Source organism: Ascidia mentula, chromosome 4 (assembly GCF_947561715.1).
Source record: "Ascidia mentula chromosome 4, kaAscMent1.1, whole genome shotgun sequence".
Taxonomy (NCBI): Eukaryota; Metazoa; Chordata; class Ascidiacea; order Phlebobranchia; family Ascidiidae; genus Ascidia; species Ascidia mentula.
In genome coordinates, this window is record NC_138569.1 from 19909198 (window position 1) to 19930030 (window position 20833).

Sequence of the window (20833 nt, forward strand, 5' to 3'; positions counted from 1 at the left end):
CCTGAAAACAAAACCATTCCATGAACAAGCAATACCACACCACAACTACTTTTTTCAGAAACAAAACAAAGCAACACAAAGTAGGTATGAGTCATGTTGAAACAGGTTTTATAGTTAGCAGCTGGTCATGTAGTACTAAAGGGCTGATACTGCATTAGCTTTGCATAACTGATCATAATAACGCATGGCACTATTTAAAGTGAAGTCACAATTTTACACTGGATGAATCAGAAAAAGGTTATACATTTAGGCAAGTTTCAAAATTTTTTATAATTACCATGTAAATCACTTTGTACAACCATTTGTATAAATTTTAATGCAGCCTTCATCATGCAAATTAATATTGAAATATATATACTATAAAACATTGTGGATGTTTCAGATATGAAAAACCAATGCTTATGAAATTTCCAACCCTACACCCTAGTGATTTAAAATAATTCAATTTTACATTTTGTGTGCAATTGGGTGAAATTAGATTTTGTTCTCAATGCCTCAAGACCATTTATTTCTTCTGGCTTTGCTGAGCAAGAGGTTTGCCTTTGTCTTTTCCACGAAGTTTAATTCCAATTGCTCTTTCGATTTTTCCCATTACTTGGTTATTGGGGATGGCTTTCCCACTCTCATATTCATTGATAACTTGGGCTTTTTCATTTATCTTTGTTGCCAATTCTTTTTGCGTGAGATTTTTCTGCTGTCGTCCTTTTTGAATCAATCGTCCTACATCTAACGAAATTGTGTCATGATGAAGTTCTTCTGTTTCTCTGTCAAGTTTGGCTGTGTTCTTGCTTGTGACTGCTTTCTTGTTTGTTCCAGCTGCAAATTTTTGTCTGGTTTCAACATCTTCACCTTTTCGCAAAGCTGTGTTAACAGCTTTATTTGACCTGGCTGCCCCAGGAGCTGGCTTTGACTTACGCAAGTAAGTAACCGTATCCCAATCAGTGTTGCTTTGCATTTCAGTGTGAGTGGATGTACCACTTGATTAAATCTGTAACGACATTAAGAAACATATCAACACAGTGGATTAAACACAGACTTCAAAATAAATATACCACAAGATATGTGTTGAAACCCTATTATAATCTTTAAATAATGGTCCTCAGTAAAGTGATGCAAAGCACCGACAGGTTGGATAAGAACACAATTTGTTTGAAAACAAAATATAAATAATTCGTGTCAAACAATTTGAAGAGTAACTTGTTTTCACAAGGTCTACATGTTGACTGCATTATAGTCAATATTACTCACAATACGAAATGTAATGGATTGGATCTATTGTTACATTAAAGTGAATAGTATATATATAATCAATTTCAAACACATTGAAGACAGCCCTAACAAAAATATACGAAAAATAAATTAACCGTTATTAACATGCACCACGAATGCACAAAAACTGATACATTGCACAAATACACGAACAAACAGTTTTATAAATTTAAATCTATTATAGTTACTAAGAAGGTGCAACATTTGTAACACAAAACAATAGGAAAATATACTGTTAAGCAGTGCTGTTGGTTTCAAAAACATTTCACCTAAACTGTCATCAGTGACAATATTAGCAAACCACGATCTGATTAAATAGTTGCATGGTAGATAGTAATAGTATAATCTAATAAGTAAACAAGGATGGAAAATGAAGACCATCTAACCCTTGGTCTTCAACTTCAAGATCTTCTGCTTCCATGACTTGTTTTACCCAGTTTCTGGTAATGATACAAGGGTCTGGTGGCATTTCAGCCATTAACTGTTCAAAAGGTACACTTTTAACATGTTCTGCCACCTTGCGTTTTTTCTCTAATTGTTCCATTCGCGATATAGGTGGCTTGTTAAAAAGCTGCTTGAAATACTGGTAGGTAATTGCCTCCACTGGCTTTGCACCTGCTGCTGTTATTGATGGGGCTTCCTTGCTTAAGGGAAACTCAATATTGATCGATTCAATGTCCACTGGTCCGCGATGCCCATCTGCACTCACAGTGTCCATCTGATAGCTGGCCAGTGGCTGACTGAATTTTTCCACGTTGAAACCACCTCTGCCTTTCAGACAGTCAGAGATCATTGAACTGGAAAACACAATTTTTGTCAAAGCAGGAGGGTCAAGAAACTGAATAGAAGATCTAACATGGTGTGGTGTCAAGCAGGGCATAAGGTGAGGTGCGATTTCTTTTCTCTCTGTCATAACCTGGTTGGCATAGTGCTGAAATTCAGGAACAGCTGATAAATGTGACAGCACCAAAAGACAAGCAGATGTTGAGGACAAAACTGCCATCACATGCTGATTGCACTCAAACTGCCTACTTTCTGCCAAGTTTTCAATCACAGAATTTTGGGCTGCTAACACAATACGACAAAGTTCTAAAATAATATCTGGTGACACTAGTGACAAACACAAGACGGACACACACTTAAATAAAGCCACATAATTGTCTGCTTCATTGTCTTCCATCGTAAAGCACTCATGCAGCCACAAGTATATTCTGTCCAGTCGACGGTCCATAAACCCTGTATCCTGTTTGCTTGGAGTTGATGAGACCAAACCAAGCTGATCAATGTCCGATTCTGAATTAACCAGCTTCAACTTGGATCTGTTGTTGTTTTTATCCAGCAAAACAAGTAAAATATTTTGAGCTATCAGTCTATCGGTTGGTCCGATGCTTTGAGCTACTTTCAAAAGGGGCTCCAACAAACTTAGAGATATTGAAGACAGAGTGTGCACTTTATACGCTTTTGATATTTGCTCCATACATTGCAAAAGCAAGCTTGAAAATGCCAAATCGGCAGCAGTTGATTCTCTTAAATCCTCTTTGTCTGAAATGGCCTCGAGGGCTCGGTTCACATAGAACAACATGGCCTCAAGTTTTTGATAGTCTGGTACAACACTTGACAATATACCAGTAGTTTCAATCAGGGCATTTTGAAAAGTTTGCTGGTTCTTGGAGTCAGCTGAAATACGCAAATGCTGCAACAACCTGTTAAAAACATCAATCACAGAAGGGCCAATTGCAGTGGAAGCAGGTATCGGGACAACTGCACATAAAACAGCAAGAATGCTTGCTCTTATTGCTTGGTCATCATTACCATCAATGTGATCAAGCAGCAGCTTTACAATGACATGACTGTACTGAGCTTGTACAGAGTACATGATGATTTTAAATGATTCAACTGCAAATTTGTTTTCTGGTGCCCACAATGCATGGTTATCCATGTGAGACAGGGCAGGGTAAATGGCTGCAGGAACATTTGCAAAAGCTGCTCTGGATAAAAGCTCTCTAAGAGATTCTTCAGCAAGGGCAGAGGGTTGTTCAACATCAGAAGGGCACAGTTTGTTGGCCTCTGCAGAACCCAAGACAGTACTGTGCTGCATGCTATACAACAGAGATGGAATGATCTTGTCCATGTGCTGTTTTTCCCAAATATTGACTTGAAGTTCATCACTGACAGTTTTCCTAATTACTCCTCTTAATCCATGAACCCCATGAAGTTGTATTTTTCTTTTTACCTCTGGATTCTCGTGGTTGCTGTGACACATTGCACTAAACTTTGAAACAAAAAAGTCATATCTGCGATGGTATGAAGCTGTATCCTCCTCAATTTTAGAAAACTTTTCGAAAGAATGAGTGCCCAATGCCTGAAATTCATAATTGTCAGATTCCAGAAGTCTTGCCACCATTTGTAGAAAGCTTTCCACAAACAGGTTAATTTGCTGGGCATGACAAGCAAGAAGAAGTTGGTTAAGGGCTTCCATTGCAACAAGCACAGAATTTTCCCTTTTTCGGGCAATGTCTCTTGTCAACCTTCTGGCAAGGTAGTCGCCAATTCGATTTAACTTTTCAGGTGCTGATACAGCATAATAAGTTAGTTTTTCCATTTCACTGCGAACCAAACCTTCTGATTGCACTGAAGGAAAGATGTTGTCGACAAGTCTTTTGTACCTGGGTCGGAAAGCGGGGCAACAGGAGCAGCTAGCCATGGCAAATACTTTGGCATGTAACAAGCAGCTTTAATTTTTTCACCCTAAACCTTTTGTACAAAGTAACAACAGATGATTGCAAAAGTTTTCAGTGATTATATTTAATGTGTTTTAAATATAAGTAGTAACCCAACAATTTATGTGACAGTATTACTGTTTGTGTTTAGGCTGCATACTACATAAAAATTTAAAGGCTTAAGGCCTGTTAATTAGTTATTATTATGAGATTTATAAATCAAATTAAGACCAATCTCACATATTTATCAGTAGTTTTTACAAATACACCTCAGAACAGATGCCCTGTAATTAAACAAAACAAAACGCCGTTTGTGTAGATAAATACATTTACTTTCGGCAAAAAGCAGACTTAAGATAATGGGCATTGTTATTTGTATTAAGTGATTCTTAAACAAGATTACAACACAAACACAGTTACTTATGTTATAGTTGGACTTTACATCTTCCAGCGTTTATTTTTTGGCGGAGGTTGATTAAATCTTCCAAAAATTTGTTCCACGAAAACGGATTTTATTTCAACAGTGCGAAGTACAAAGTACCACTTTAACATACAAGCAGGCCAGGATATACAGAATACAAGCAAACGTTAAAACATCCAAAAAATCGCCAACATCTGCAGCAAGGTCAGTTCCCGGCGCAAAAAAACTTTGCAAATATCATCCCATGATGTGAACGTTCCGTTTACGCGTCGGAAAACGTGGTGTTTATTTTTTTTCTGATATGCCACAAACGTTTTCAACATTAAAATAAACACGTTGCTGTAAAAATAATTCGGAAAATTAATAAGTCTGTTCGGTTGTCACTGTGTAATTTGTCGTATGTTGTGCATTGATAGGTTTTCGTTTGGCATATGTTTATGTAATGCGTGTAGGCTCTTGACATAAAACAATCTTGTATTCAAGGCAACATAACAAAAACATTTTTAAACTTATGTGAAACTACAGTGTATGCCCATGAGTATTGTAGTGTAATGCTTCATTGGCGAAATAATATGCAATTATGTGTCACATTTCAGCATGCATAGCAGTTACAAACAGTATTTCATACTAATTACATACACAGATTTTGTAAAATTGTAAATCCAAAACACAGTATAGAGTATAATGTACAAGTTACAAAATGTATGAATCTTAAATGATTTTAAGCCACAACGAAATCATTTCAGAAAAATGTCTTGCTGATGGCACCGCCTCAATTAGTTGTTATTTGGCGAAAAGTTATAAAAACAAATCTCAGCTAATTATCAGTGCCATTAAGCAAAAGTATCTTCATGTTAACATAAAGGTTTGAATGTTATGTCATAAGTCTATACAGAAAAACTGCCACACTTTTATCCAGGATTAACATGCTTATATCTCAAGCCACCTAGTTAAATTAGTTGCCTAAGTGGCTGTGAGTTCAAATGCATGGTTAATCCACCATCAAACAAATGCATTTTAATATTACATATATGTGTATGTTATAGTCGATAAAAAGAGTTGTCATGTCAGAAATTAGCTCAGAAACACAAATTCAAGGTCAACTTGAAAACCCATCTCCAATGGTAACAGTCAATTCTGATTCTAATGAAAGCCAAGCAGATTCTGATGAGGAGTCCCAAGTTTTCCTTGATAATGAACAGGATCTAGGTAAAAAATATTACAAACTGTTGTATATTTTTACTATTCCATGTGCTTTGTTTACAGCATCTACTCCAGATGCAACACAAACTCAACATTCTGAGGTAGAGTGTATTTGTGTATACTTATAAGGTTCACAGGCTTCGCAGCCAAGGCATTATATAAATATATACACTTTGTGTATACTTTGCATGGTTTAAGGCATTCAACAATCAATAAACACTGTGACATATACCCAACTTACGGTTTATTAAGTATGTGTCTTCTTGGAATTCTTTTGCAAAGGACGTTAAGTGTGTATATTTTTATAGCACAAAGAGTCGGATGTAGCAGAGCCTGTGAGATTCTTTACAAAAAGAAAACTTAAGGTATTGTTATGAACACTCCAATATGAACTACATTTATATGTAAATTTCTTGCTTTTTTTAGTATCAAACCCCAGTTTCATCATTGGAACCATTGCCTGAAGGTTGGGTGAGCATCCCCCATTGCACAGGGGTCCCATTTTATTTGCACAAAACCAGCAAAGTTATTACTTGGTCACGTCCTTATGTGGTCAGCATGGGTGGAATTCGTGTAAGTTTATCTTTGTCAAAATAAAATGTATTTTACTGAACTTGCTTTTGAAAAATTTTCATACAGAGGCACCATCCTCCCTTGGCGAGTTTTCCCTGTTTGGAAAATTTGAAAAACAAAAATAAGATTGAAAATGAAATGACAAGTGTATTGACCTCTGCAACTGGTATTTGTGCAGTTTACAGATCCATATTTTTACATTGACATAACTGTGTTCAAAAATAGCAAATGGACCAGATCAAGCTAATAACACTACCAATGGAATTACTACTGACACTGATGACAATTTGAAACCAGAAACTGAACAGTCTGAAATAGTTCCGAAGGCCATACTGCACAACTGCGAAAATGAGATTCTTGGTATGAGAAGTTTATGAGCACTTAAAACATTACAGCAGCTGCATGTAACCATTACTTCTACAAACAGATGAGGGACAAATGATGGAGTATTTTAACAAACGGTTTATATTTGACACGGTGGAAGTTCCACATTTTAATAAATGGACAGACAAGAGAAAGTATGCAAAGCAAAAGAAATATGAAGCGAATACAGCTGCCCAGGACAATCCATCTGAACCAAAAAAGGTACAATTTGTTGTGGTTAAATTAAATGTAAATGGCAAACATGCCTTCTTATACTAATGTGCCAACCAAACTTTTATGCACATTTTTAATTCTAGCTTGGCCCAGCCAAAGTAATTACTTTGACAATACCAAGGGATGGTGCCGTTGATAGGCCCCACAGTAAGTACCCTGCTTGTGTATTTTTGACTATTTTCTTGTATATATATATATATATTATATATGTTTCTGGTTCAATTAATTGCCAACAAGATGTCGTTATCTGTACAGAAGATCTCTGTTTTGTGTTAACATAACGAAGCACTGTATTTCATTAAAAAAAACATTTCTTTTGATTTAAATCCATTCATATTAATTGGTGTTTTTTCAGAGGTTGTCTTTAACACAAGCATTAAACCTATGGTTTGTGTGATGCATGAATATGCTCAAAGCATTTTGCGCACACAGCCACAGTACAAGTTTGCCACCAAGGGTAAGTGCCTATTTTAACTATGTGATTTTATGAAAGATCATTTTGTGACAATGCAGATGATTCAAGCGAACCATTTGAAGCCACTGTAATGATTAATGACAAAGCATATGGAACTGCCTGTGGAATTAATAAAAAGGCAGCCAAAAACAAGGCAGCTCTTGCAACCATGGAGATCTTAGTGCCAGGTTTTAAGGTAAGATCAGAACACTTCGTTTTTTTAGGAAGGGTATTTTGTAAGTTAGGTTTGTGTTTGGATAAAAATGTTAGCCTTCACCCTATTGTTTGTTTACAGGATCAAGTTGATAATCTGTCGGGTGAAACTTCGGTTGAATATTTTAACGACGTATCAGTGACAGACCATCGGGTATACGATCTCTGTGTTCACGCGGGAAACTACCTTCCCTATCAGCTCCTGACGGAATGCCTGAAACGGTAAGATGTTGTGCAATGTGTTTAACTAGTGCGCCCGATGGCCCACATTCGGTCAAATGACTTGTTCTGTTTATGATTACGAAAGGCGCACTTCAAGTTAAATGGGTAGACACAGTGCGAGGTACCTACAACTGTAACGCTTTACGTATTTAGCTGACGAAAACAGTAGGATTAAGTGAATTTATTATTTAATTGCGTTAATATCTATTGTTTTTCTATGTTAGAAATCAAGGAATCGCCGACACGAGCGTTCACTTCGACGTTCAGATCGGAAAAGGGAAAAACATTGAATATAAGATGACGTGCGGAAAACATGTGGTCACTGTAAGTGGGCACCCACTGCTGATGTATGAATAGAACATTAAAGAAGGGTTTGTTTCGTAGGGAACTGCGAAGAACAAGAAGATGGGAAAGCAGGTCGCAGCGCAACAGATTTTACAACTTCTCCATCCCAAGGTAACAATTAAAACCGAACAAAGAAATCTTCAACTTGTGGGCTAAAAGTATTGAAAAATGCTGCAGTTTATTGCACCAACATAGGTGTTTTCTGAAATTATCCTGGGGTTTGTGTTTAGGTTTTTAGGTGGTTAAGACTTGTCCGGATTGACAAAATTATTCGTAATACGCTGTTTGTACTTTTCTCGTGAATGGTAATGCGCTGTTTCTATGACCAACTGTAAGGACAAATCTAGTTGCAAATTGTTGGCATAGAGATAAGAGATTGTATCGCGATTTTTCTAATTAATGTATTAACCGCAACAGCAAGATAACATGAAGAAAAAACTGAATGTCGTGTAACGCGTGACGTATACCTGCAGGTTACGTCATGGGGGGAATTGATAAAAAGTTACGGAACGTCGGTCGCCGAGAAACGCGCTCGAAAGAAAAACATCGAACAAGAGATATTCGAACTTAAACAAAGACGTTCCACAACCACCGCCGACAGCTCGATGGATGAGAGCAACGCGTCTGTGCTAACACCGGATGAGAGCTCCGCGTCCTCTTCCGCACAGCGATCGTCCACTAGGGGTCGCGAAACTCGTGAAACTGCCGGCCCGAACCCGGAACTGCTCGCAAAGTTGCGGAAGATGATGGAGGAACTCGGGGAGTCGAGATCCGGAGCGGGAGCAAAGAAGAATGATGCGGAGGATGCGACAAAAGATGGGGAACCAGCGAGGAAGAAGAGCAAGTTGCTCCTGATTGATGTTTAATGTCCTTAAAACTCGACAAAAAACCGATGCTAGGAGAACTTTAATGGCGTTTTTTTGCATTATTTCGTCCGGATATATTTTTGTACTATTGCAATCATTGGAAACAGATGTGCACGGGTTGCTATGCCAACTTTTATGCGAGACAACCTTTTGTTGCACGAGATGATGAAAGCGTGACAGTCATAGCGTCCAGTTTTTCCTTGTGGCATCTTCATTCGTCATTGCCTTGTTTGATCATTAGAAACACATTTGCCATTTCCGCTATTGCACTATTTTTTCGCTTCAATGAAATTACCAGAAAGATACGCAGCATCTTGATCGCCACTTGTAACCTTATTTTCATGAAACTATTGCACAGTAACAGCTTATTGGAATTCATTCTAAAGGAACCATGATTATGTACCACTGGTTTTACGTACGTACTGGTACGGGATACTCCCAACTGCCAGGATTGTTACGTCACAGTAAAGCTCGTCACGTTTATCACACTCGGACAAGTGTAAAATATGTTTAAGGACCTATATGGGTATTAGATAGGAGAAATCCTGTGTTCAAGGCCCTCGGCTGTAATGCATCTAGCGACTGTTCCGCTTGTTTCCCAATGACCGTTGATGGGTCTTGTGACTTACATAGGGACCTGGAATTCTACAAAGTTGAAAAAAAAAAAATTCCTCCTGGATGAGACTGTACAGAGCAAGGACTTTTTGGGCCTCCTGGAAGATCATATGACCAACAGGGGGGTATACCCAGCCCTTGGGGGAGGGCATTGACACTTTTTCAACAACTAAATTTGATGCCATCGCATAGAGAAGAGTTGGAACTTACAAAAAAATGCAAATGAGTGGGTAGTTGAACGATTCATTTTTCTGCAAAATCCAGTTCCATTTTTGGTTGCTCTTTTAACCAAAATATTGAGTAACCAGGGGGGCAAATGGCCCTAGGGGGGTGGCTAAACCATTTTTTCGGAGACTAATTTTGATCAAAATTTGTAGATATGAAATGGATCTTTCATAAAATCACAAATGATTGGACACTTAAACGATTCATTTTGCCACAAACACAGCCTGATTTTTTTGCTCCATTTTCAACATAAATTTCAGCAGCACCCACCAGCAAGTTACTACCTAATTGGAATAGCTCAAAACCACACTAAAACTGCCCCAAACACCTTAAAATTCGCCATGACAACAGCACGCACATGTGCGCTCATTCAACCGTAAATTTAACTTAATTGCGTCACTGCTTTGCTTGGTGATGCATGACTTTGCATTGTGACACAGGTCTACACGGTGGGCATTTCCCAGCACCAAAACTAATTTTCATAGAAATACCAATATGCGTCCTTCAATAGAAGGTCAATGGACCAGATTCCCAATTGGCCTAAGCCGCAAAGTATATGGGACATTCACCTATCACAATGTGAAGTTTCACACCTGGTTGATCATCGATCCCAGAGTTATGGCTGTTTTTGCCAACACCCCCTAAACAACACAAAATGGCCTTATCAGCAGGGCTACAAGCAGTACAGCTAATAGGCAGAAAATGATGCCACCGACCTTAAGCGGTTCACATAAATTACACCGAAACATCATGCACCAGTCATGGCAACACCCATTTGTATGCACACATGCTCAATGGCACAACAAAAGTTTCAATTAATCAATATTCGAGGCTAATTAGTCACATGCATAATGGCAAGAAATCATGGCTATCTCCAAAGCATGAAAATGACATGAAAAAAGTGCTGTTAAGTGGCCCACAAGACCTTGCAAAGTGTTTTGTATTGAAATTTAATGGCCCAAACACAATTAGGAACTACTGTACATGTCAACAAGTGCAGTACATACAGGAAATACATTGTTGGTTGCGGCAGTTTCAGCAGTGGGTTTATTGGAATCCTTTCGTCTGAAGTATCACCCACCGGCATTGGACCACTTCTTTCTGTGGCAATAAATACAGTACTTAGGCCACAAAATAATTATATTTCATGTATTATGACTAAACAAGATGAAAAAGCCTTTAATTCAAGATTTTGCAAAATAGGTCAACAAAAGAATGGATGCTGTGAAAGACAGCACATGCAACAAATGCCATGACGAATGAACAATACATTGCAAAAACTATGTGTTATAAATGACTCAAAATGTGTTGCGGAATGACAATAGAGGAAATGCATGCATTTTAAGCTATATTTCAAGTTGTTTGAAAGCTGAAAGTCATGCAACAGACCCCATACTTTATGTACATTAGGGCATTGAAAAAATTCATTTTTGTCACTAGGTGGCGACTGATGACTGGAGCTGGTTTAAAATCCTCCTATGATGTTTAACTTACATAAATAAACATATTTCAGTGTAAATTTAATGTCTATTTCACCATTTAAAAAATTTGACATTTCGCCTTAAGGACCTATATGGGTATTAGATAGGAGAAATCCTGTGTTCAAGGCCCTCGGCTGTAATGCATCTAGCGACTGTTCCGCTTGTTTCCCAATGACCGTTGATGGGTCTTGTGACTTACATAGGGACCTGGAATTCTACAAAGTTGAAAAAAAAAAAATTCCTCCTGGATGAGACTGTACAGAGCAAGGACTTTTTGGGCCTCCTGGAAGATCATATGACCAACAGGGGGGTATACCCAGCCCTTGGGGGAGGGCATTGACACTTTTTCAACAACTAAATTTGATGCCATCGCATAGAGAAGAGTTGGAACTTACAAAAAAATGCAAATGAGTGGGTAGTTGAACGATTCATTTTTCTGCAAAATCCAGTTCCATTTTTGGTTGCTCTTTTAACCAAAATATTGAGTAACCAGGGGGGCAAATGGCCCTAGGGGGGTGGCTAAACCATTTTTTCGGAGACTAATTTTGATCAAAATTTGTAGATATGAAATGGATCTTTCATAAAATCACAAATGATTGGACACTTAAACGATTCATTTTGCCACAAACACAGCCTGATTTTTTTGCTCCATTTTCAACATAAATTTCAGCAGCACCCACCAGCAAGTTACTACCTAATTGGAATAGCTCAAAACCACACTAAAACTGCCCCAAACACCTTAAAATTCGCCATGACAACAGCACGCACATGTGCGCTCATTCAACCGTAAATTTAACTTAATTGCGTCACTGCTTTGCTTGGTGATGCATGACTTTGCATTGTGACACAGGTCTACACGGTGGGCATTTCCCAGCACCAAAACTAATTTTCATAGAAATACCAATATGCGTCCTTCACTTCAGTACCCACAAAACATAATTTACTGATCCACGGCAGAACAGTTGCATCGCATGATTTCTTCTTCGAATGCTGCAAAGCACGAACGCTTGACAGGGAGAGTGTGCGGTCAGTCTCGTTTTGACAGCTGTAAGTGTAGCGATAACCACAAGCGGCGACCCTCGAATATCTTCGAGTGTTCCTCTTCCCAGGTGAGTCAACAAATCAACCAGCGCCATTCATTCCGCGGTATTTTCTGTCACACAAAACTGTTTTTTATCAGTCTGCGATTTTTGGGGCCTGATAAGAGTTGAAAAAATCTGCAGACAGTGGTGCAGAAAATGAAGACCTTACGTCAATGCTAAAGCGGGAATCACTCGAATTGGCATGTGGTTGATCATGTGATTACGACAATTTTCAAGTGTAAATGTTAACGCAGATGAAGTTCCGCGATAAAGTCAGGGTCCCGTGTTTAATAGCTGAGCCGAAGTTGATTATAAAGGATTTCGGGCGCCAACAAATACAATTTGTTATTTTGGCGCAGCTTTGTTGACACGATTCGGCGTCAAAACATAATTCCTTGGTGACGGCGTCTTTGGTAAACATAGGACGACTTGTCCAAAGACTGCTTTTGTACCGTGTCGGATAAGGATCATGCCGTTGGTTGCGTACAAATCCAGAACCCCATGCAATGAAGTTGTGTGTTCAGGTTTTGTTGAAGCTTTAGAAATTGCTTCTCAGGGAGATACGTTACAATCTTTAGAATCGACTAACTTATGTTATACTTGACTCCAAATACAGTATAGTTTAGGGTGGTTGCTTAGTTTGACATGTCAGCGTAAAGGTCACGGTAGGCCTTAATACGGGGCATGTTTTTACAACCTGACCAGCGGCGCGTCAAAGATTGTTTTCGGGGCAACCGGAGATATTAACGCTACATTCGTGGCTCTGATGACAGCGTATGAAACATATTAATCGGAGAGAGTCGCCCAGTTAGGGCAATGTACAAATATTTTGTAAACAGTGTGGCCGTTTGTTCCCGTGCGCCGAGAAGCGATCTCTTGATGAATGGACGTCGCCACAAGCCGTATAACGTTCCAAAAGCGACGGAACGGTTTGTTGTTGGCGGTCTGTATTTATCGCAGTGTTTCACAGCAGTACGAATCACACAAGTTGCGTGTCATTTTGAAACAACTTGTTAGGACGTCGTTAATTTGAAAAAAAAGTTTTATTTTCGCACTTTTAGAATATTCCAATTATTCGAAGCCAGATAGGGATTCTTTGTAATAAATGCTAGCGAAAGGCTTGTTGTAATGTCCACAGTGGCAATCATTGGAGACCACAACAGACGCAAAGAAAGCTTGTAAAAGCTTGTTGGATTTTGTTGGTATCATGGACGTGGAGACAATATCTGACCGCGGTTTCAGGTCAACGCCCTCTCCAGTCAAAGCCAAATGGGAACTTGGTGGGCTAAACTTTATGTTTACAAGCTTTCACTCAAACTATGATAAAAAGTTCTGGTTTTATTAAGTTCGCTTATTGGTTGTAAAATTGGTTCTCGCCGACCAATGAATTCCAGCCTTTGTGTCAGGACGATAAACAAACATTCCAACGTGTTTCGTGAATGGAAAATATTAACAGTGGTGTACATATTTGATTTGTTTAACGTGTTTAACACAGGTGGAGTTTTCTCATAATTTGCCTTCGGCAAGCTTTTCCAATAATTCTCCGTGTCTACCACTTGTGTAGGTTGGCACGCTCCCGACGATCTGCTGAAAATAGCAGTGTTTGATCAACGTCATTCGACCGCTAAACCAAGACGAGGAGCATCGGAAACACTGCGCCAGAAAGTGAAGGTGAATTACCTCCACTGCCGGAAGCACTGATATTGGCAGTGTCGGAATAAAAATAAAATAAAATTTTTTTTGTTCACTACTATTTTCTCTGCTTTGGACCATTTGTTGGAATTAGTATCCTTAACACTTTCTACGCTCTGATCACATAGCCTACATGTAATCTGTTCGCCTAGTGCACAGTCCACCAGCTTATGTTTGCTTTGCAAAAAGAAACAAAATTCAAATCATTAAACCCCTCGAAAGTATTTCGCGAACGTTGTGGAAACGCTGATTATCCGGAAACCAATGACATGAATATCCGTTGCAGCCAACACTTCTTTCCCCAGCGATACGCGTGCTTCTTGTTTATTGGCCGCACGACGGCTGGCGAGGGTCTGTGGCACCTCAATAATTAAATCATTTACCGAGCGGCAACGCAAATATACTGGCGTTGGGTGCAAACAAAACCCCGACTGTCAAGTGTATACAGTCAGGTAGGTACTGTGTTAGGATGGTGTATGGTTTAAAGTTGTGTTTGGGGGTCGTCGATCTTGGGTAAAATGGAGTCACCAAAAGCTGACAAGAGGAAGAAATTTAACCGCAAGAAATCAGTTACTTTTAGAATTGTTTCAGTGGGCGATAGACGATATTCTGTTGGTTCGCTTGGTGATGACGATGTCTTCACGGTTTGTTTGGCATTGCGCTTTGCTCAGCTGAATTCAAAAACTTCAGACCCGCATTTAATTACAGGAAATAAGTTTTCTGAAGGGCATCATTTTTGGATTGCCACCAATATTTACCTTTTTTGCAATCATTATGTTAAGAAAAGGAAGGTGTTTTGGAGCATGGTAACCGCTTTATTTGTTTACACAGAGAGTGGAGGCTGCTATGGGACTGCCAACCAATCCAGAAGGGATCGTGCGTCGAAATCGTTTGCGATCGATATCTTGGAGCAGACGTTCTTCGTCTGGAAAAGTAAATTTCAACGTTAACAGTAGTGTGGAAAAAATATTCAAACCTACTCATCTAAAACAAACAATTTTATGTTAATACAAAATGCAGTTTATTGTCCTTGAGCATTATATGCAATAAAACAACCCGTTCATTGCAACTTTCAGCACTTGAACTTCTTTCGAAATCTGGTTCGATGTGTCATTCTTCTTGTGCGCTGTTTTCGCATGCGCAAAAAGTAAGAATTTAATTTAAATCTTATCGCAGTTCGACTGATCTTTCTCCTTTCTAGGTTTGCTGTTCAGTCTGATGACTTGACGTACACCCACCACGAGAGGGTCGTCGATTTTTCCTCTCCAGAGAAAAGCAGCGTAAGTTACCACCCTGTCACTAAACCTTACATTTAATTAAATTGTTTTCTCAATGCCCCGGAGTTAACAGTGCCTCTAAATCTGCAGGCAACATTGTGGATACCGATTGACAAGCGGTGCTATATCGTTTTCCTTGCCACAAATATTATTTCGCAACAAGTTACGTCTATAAAATAACTTTCATAAAAATGCATGAAATGTAATGCAATGTCTTCGGGCGAGCCAAAAAATGTCAACAGTTTTGATATCTTACAACCCGCATTGCAGAAATAACCGAAACCCCTCTCATCTGTTGGTGCGAGATGCGAAACTTTTTGAAAGTTAATCAAAAGTCAGATAATCTCGAATGTTTCAGCTGAGTTGGGAGATGAGGATGATCTTTTCCACTCCTCCTACTCTGCGAAAAGAAGAGGACCTTGTCATGGTGGTTCGTTTTCTGAGATCTTGTGGAGCGGTGCGCGCTATGCTTGGACAAACTGTAACGGATAGCGATATTGAACTTGCTCGTTACGCAGCCTATGAAAGGTAAGTGAAAATTGTAAACTGGATCAAAAATAAGAGATTTTTTATTCTTGTAAACACAAATCGTCAATGTTTTTGCTTATTCCACTTCATAGATAAAACCAGATTACGATACTTTTCGTGATAGGCTGCATCGAAAACAATACAAATATTTGATACTGTATTTACTATGCGGTAAATGTTTAACATAAAAAACAGTTATGTATTGATTCTTGAAGGAGTGTTTGTTTTACTGTATATCATCATTTGTTTCAACGCAGGTACGAGAGTGGAAGGGTTCTTGCTCAGCAAGGTCGTTCCCCTGATCGCTTCTTCTTCGTTATGAGCGGCAAGATTATGGTCGTACAAGAATATCACGTGGCAAATAGCGTCATATCAAAGACGATTGGCGTCCTCGGGAAAGGCTGCACGACCAACGTAAGGACGAAAATGTAGTCATAGTTTACCAAATTAGACCTGTTCTCTAAACTTAGTTGTCTTTTATAACCTTGCTTTTGTGGTTGTGGTCTAAATATCTCGTCATTAGTCGCATTTTCAATATAAAATATCACGAAGAAGTCAACATGTTCATGTAAGTGTGGAAACAGGTGCCTGCGTTTCACAGGTTGATGAAATGGAGAAGGAATCGGAGCGACGGCAAACACTTCTCTGCAGGGGAACCGTCGAAGCAATCGTTTTAGACAAAGACGTGCGTTGTTTTTACTGCTTGACGCAATTGCACTACGTTGACAAACAAACTGTTATTGACTTTGTAAGAGTACATAGCCAACATAACCTTACTTGAACTATTGAACACTTGAAACGCATTAATTGCAATGGCCGAGACCAAGTAATTTACGTCAGCGTTTCGATGAGATAGCAATCTACCGACTTACATGTACGAAACCCGGTAAAATGAAATCTGTGCAGTTATGTAGTATTTTCACAGGATTATTTCAAACTTCGCGAGAGTGAAATAGGTGGCGCCAAAGCTTTTCTCGTCGACCACCATTTCTTCCGTCTCTTTCCAAGCGAAGTTTTAAGGAACGACTCAAATGTTTTGTCCCTCAAATACTTTCCGTGAGCGGCTTTAGGTTTACAGTCTTAAAAACTGGCTTGATCAAAGTGTTTTTGCGCAGAAATGGGTCAGTCATATTTCCGGGTGGAAGGGATTATGAATGGATATACATAATCAAAACGGTACGAATATGTAGTTTACGATAATTTCATTTATACTGACGTGGTTACCTTTAAAATACGCACAGTACGATATTATATGTGTTTCATTTTTTAGTGTTTTGCATTTACGATGACTGAAATCAACCCTTACTTAAATCATTTAGAAGACGCTGTGTAACCGATTTTTTGCGTTATGATAAAACAATAAATAAAAGGCTAACATTGGAAATGTATCTACAACGTGAAATAAAATAATTGTTAAACATTAATTATGTTGTTTATGTCGTCTCCGCCAGGGTGAATGTACACTGGCGAGATCTCAGATGGTGTCCAATGTCCTCTCCCAAAAGAAGTCGCTCTTCAACAAGCAAACTCCGGAAGAGCTGGGATGCGACCGTGGGAGGAACATGCGTAGCTCCTCCGAACCCTTAGCTGACTTCCGCATGTGGAAAAGAGGAGGTGTTGTTAACTCCTGGCACAAAGATCGAAACAAAGAAACAGCGTACGTGAAACTTACTTGAGATAAGATAGTAGGCCTAGATGCAATAATATATAGTGTGACATTTTGCATTTAAAAGCAAATTAAACAATTTTGTAAGATATCTCTTAATGTTTTTGGTCTTTTACTTATGCACAAACGGATAATTTCGTTTCGTCTGTAAATAAACTGATTTACAGAATCACATGTATGCCCATAACTGTCATTGGAATCATTCGATATGTAAAGCTCTCACAGTGCGATATTTTGCAGTGCTGGTCTGGTGTGTGTTAAATTAGTTTGCGTAAGACAGGTCATTATGTACATATCATAAAATATAGTTGTATACACGTAAAGGTCGACCTTCAAAAGCGGTTCATCGGTTTGGAGCGATCGCAGCAAGTCTCCAACCAGCCTCGCCTCACAATCGTCAGAAAGCCTGGTAAATACAAAATAAATAAACACAATCACAGCAAAACGGGAAAACCTGGACCTGGAATTTATTTTCAGGTAAACGGACATGGTGGGAAAAAATCCACAACCTTGCCTTCCATCCTTAAATCAGCGAGTCAGGTTGTCAACGGCAACCATGACGTCATTGTCGAAGAAGAGGAAAGCAGAAGTCCAGCGATGCAAATCACGACCGTTATAAACCCGATTGACGCTTCCATGGCCGGAGTAACTCGGGCGGAAACCGGGTCTGCTCGACTCCTACTGAGTCGCTCCCGGATGTCAGCATCGTTTGCGACTCAGAATCGATTCGAGACGAGGAGTAAAGTGTCCTCCCGGTCCCAGAGGCAGATCAGCAGCGCCCCTCCTGTCCTCAGACGCACACACCTCGAATTGGGGAGACTTAAGGCCAACGACGTCTTTGTAAGTTGACTTAACTAGCCTTATAGTAGCAAAGAGCCATAATGTATTCATTAAGTTGCAGTCAGTAATGCAAACTGTTTCTGCAAAAGTTCTCATCAGGTCAAAACGCCCTATTGTTTGCAGCTCAATAAACTCGCCATATTTTTGGAAATTGCGAACAACCGGCACTGACATTCAGTTCGAAAACTATAGACAGCTAAATAACAGTTTGGCTATAGCTGATAATAAGTTTATTTATGAAGGGTCTTGATGATTTGTTCAATGGACCTGATGATGTTACTCGAATAGCTTTAATAAGCAATGGAGCGGACGTTGTGTTAATGAGGAGGACCTTCTTTCTACGACATGCTCCTGCCAATCTATTGATTCAACTCAGTGGAGTGGTAAACTTTAACTTTGTTTATCTAATTCACGAATACTGACAAGATAACCGTAGGGGGTAATCATATAAACCTTCAGAATTAGTTACGATCCAATACTGCCTGTAAAAGAGGGCAAATACTTCTCAATATATGACACTCACATATAATTGTAACGACGCAGGTATAATTGTAAAGACGTAGTAGTGTACGTGATTGTGGTTTACAGCCTCGTATAACGCAATCAATCAAACTGACGGACGACCAAGATTTCTTTTTGGTAGAATCACGACTTCCCGACGATAGCGGAGGCGCGCGCCATCCACGAAACGGCAGAAACCTGGAAAATGTACAAAAACTCGTATATAAACCTCCTGACCTCGGCTCGAAAAAGTGACAAAAACTTGCAACGTCCGTTTACCGCCGCTGAGAGCAAGACAAGGCGGGCGACATCATCATACAGACATCGTGGTATCGTTAACTCACGACTATCCCGATCATTTCAACATCCTGCTAAATACTCACCGCAAAATTTTGAGAGAAACATCTCCAGTGCACCAGCGATTTCTCGGACGATAGGTGGCAGTAGTAAGCTGAGCAGCAATGGAAGGTTTGCCACAAGAAGAGATATTCACTATGCAAGTTTAAACTGAAAGAACTGGACGTTGAATTTGCGTCAAGGTGAATTGAATTTCTCTGCGCTACAAGTATACGTGATACTGCAAACTATATGTTTCAAATACCTATATTATAAAACATGCAATGTTTCGTGTGAACTAGCTCTCTGTTTTCAGAGTGTGCTAATATTTTATTTTTCAAGTTGCGTTGTTTCATTTTCGACAATGTGATTACCTGGTTAATGTTGTTCTTTTCTGCGCAAAAGTTGGGTTATAACAATGAACACCACGTCTAATATACGTAGCCTGAAATAATAAAATAGTGTAGCCTGACTATATAGAAATGGCCTGAAATAATAAACGGTTGTGTAAAGGTCATTGCGCTTTTGGAATCTGAAAATGATTATAATGAAACAGCGTATAATGGCTTATTTGCTCAATTCTAAACCACGGTTTTTCAAGTTTCCCTCTTTGTGCCACTTACAATCAAGGGCGGCTTGTATATTTTGTCACGCCGATATTTTGTCTGCGGATCTGTATTTTCAAGAAATTTAACCCTTAACCAACTCCTTTGTTTTATCGTAACACATTAGGCAACAATAATTAACACAGTTTTTTGTGTTAACACAAACAAAAGGTGTCGAGTTGTGAATCTAAGTACTATATATTTGGTGATCAAAGAGACACCAAGTCAAATTGTAAATCAAATCAAGTCATGTGTGCCGAAGTGAAACTTATTAACCAAGCTGCACAAAGTTTTTAGATAGTAGGCTTATATCTATTTGCCAACACTCCACCGTAAACGAGTAAGTAAACTGTTCAAAACTTGATTTGGTGTCTCTTTGAACTTGGCAAGCCATTATATTCCTAAATTGACAACAGAAATAAGATAAATGGTGCGTGATGTCCTTTTAACAGAAGCATTTTTTAGCATTTCATAATGCGCATATTAAATCCGGTTTATTTCCATTTCCATATCCAGCAAGCTGTGAGGCGGCGCCACGAAACCAGTCATAGTGTGTGGATGAGTAATAGCATTGCGCACTCTGATTGACATACCATGGTTCTTGGTTGTAAACTTACTGCTCTCCAGGTATCCGAACGGATTTCAAAACACGTCTACCGCTTTCAAATGACCTCTTCTTTGCAGCACGCGAAAGCAATCTCCTGTTGTCTAATTAGTAATACAAAATATCCTTTTGTACAACCTATATTTCATAATAAGAGAAGTTTGAAAATAAGAGACTGATTGTGGGCCTACCAATAAACCAACTACCTTAGGTATTCTTTTTCATCAAACGAGGAATGTATGTCTTCCCAGCTTAAAAATATGTTTAAAATACACGAAGTATATAGCGTTTATAAAACGTGAAATATATTATTTTACACAATATTCTCAAGTAATAGGCACCATAATTTTGTGAAGCCGTTTTCAATGTTTGCAATAATTAAGTAAAGACATACTTACGTGATTGTTTCAGTCTCGTTTATGCTTTTGATTTGTTCTGCTCTAAAATGCGTTGAAGGTTTATTTTGCAAAGATGTCAAATATTCTTTTACTGATTTTC

At 38.9% G+C, this 20833-nt stretch overlaps 4 protein-coding genes across 4 annotated transcripts; 2 read left to right on the forward strand and 2 right to left on the reverse strand.

The window, feature by feature from the left end:
* Position 1: 1 nt before the first annotated feature.
* LOC145899264 (endothelial differentiation-related factor 1 homolog) lies at positions 2-1009 on the reverse strand. Its single transcript, XM_082987998.1, has one exon. The coding sequence runs from the start codon at positions 953-955 to the stop codon at positions 506-508; it is 450 nt and encodes a 149-aa protein (XP_082844124.1). The 5' UTR covers positions 956-1009; the 3' UTR covers positions 2-505.
* Positions 990-4010, reverse strand: LOC145899262 (protein EFR3 homolog A-like). The gene has a single exon (XM_082987993.1). The coding sequence runs from the start codon at positions 3971-3973 to the stop codon at positions 1616-1618; it is 2358 nt and encodes a 785-aa protein (XP_082844119.1). The 5' UTR covers positions 3974-4010; the 3' UTR covers positions 990-1615.
* Positions 4011-5460: 1450 nt separating this feature from the next.
* Positions 5461-9317, forward strand: LOC145898673 (microprocessor complex subunit DGCR8-like). Its single transcript, XM_082987220.1, has 14 exons — positions 5461-5619; positions 5677-5714; positions 5922-5978; positions 6040-6186; positions 6253-6352; positions 6412-6546; positions 6614-6771; positions 6867-6930; positions 7139-7240; positions 7297-7433; positions 7533-7672; positions 7897-7996; positions 8057-8128; positions 8491-9317. Exons 1-14 carry the CDS (start codon positions 5475-5477, stop codon positions 8881-8883), a joined length of 1788 nt encoding a protein of 595 aa, XP_082843346.1. The 5' UTR covers positions 5461-5474; the 3' UTR covers positions 8884-9317.
* Positions 9318-13352: 4035 nt separating this feature from the next.
* Positions 13353-19818, forward strand: LOC145898495 (uncharacterized). Its single transcript, XM_082986967.1, has 15 exons — positions 13353-13566; positions 13851-13957; positions 14810-14911; positions 15055-15125; positions 15180-15258; positions 15614-15783; positions 16041-16197; positions 16385-16468; positions 16709-16839; positions 16899-16959; positions 17235-17440; positions 17774-17858; positions 17927-18289; positions 18532-18672; positions 18933-19818. The coding sequence occupies exons 1-15, from the start codon at positions 13494-13496 to the stop codon at positions 19299-19301; spliced, it is 2199 nt and encodes a 732-aa protein (XP_082843093.1). The 5' UTR covers positions 13353-13493; the 3' UTR covers positions 19302-19818.
* Positions 19819-20833: the final 1015 nt, after the last annotated feature.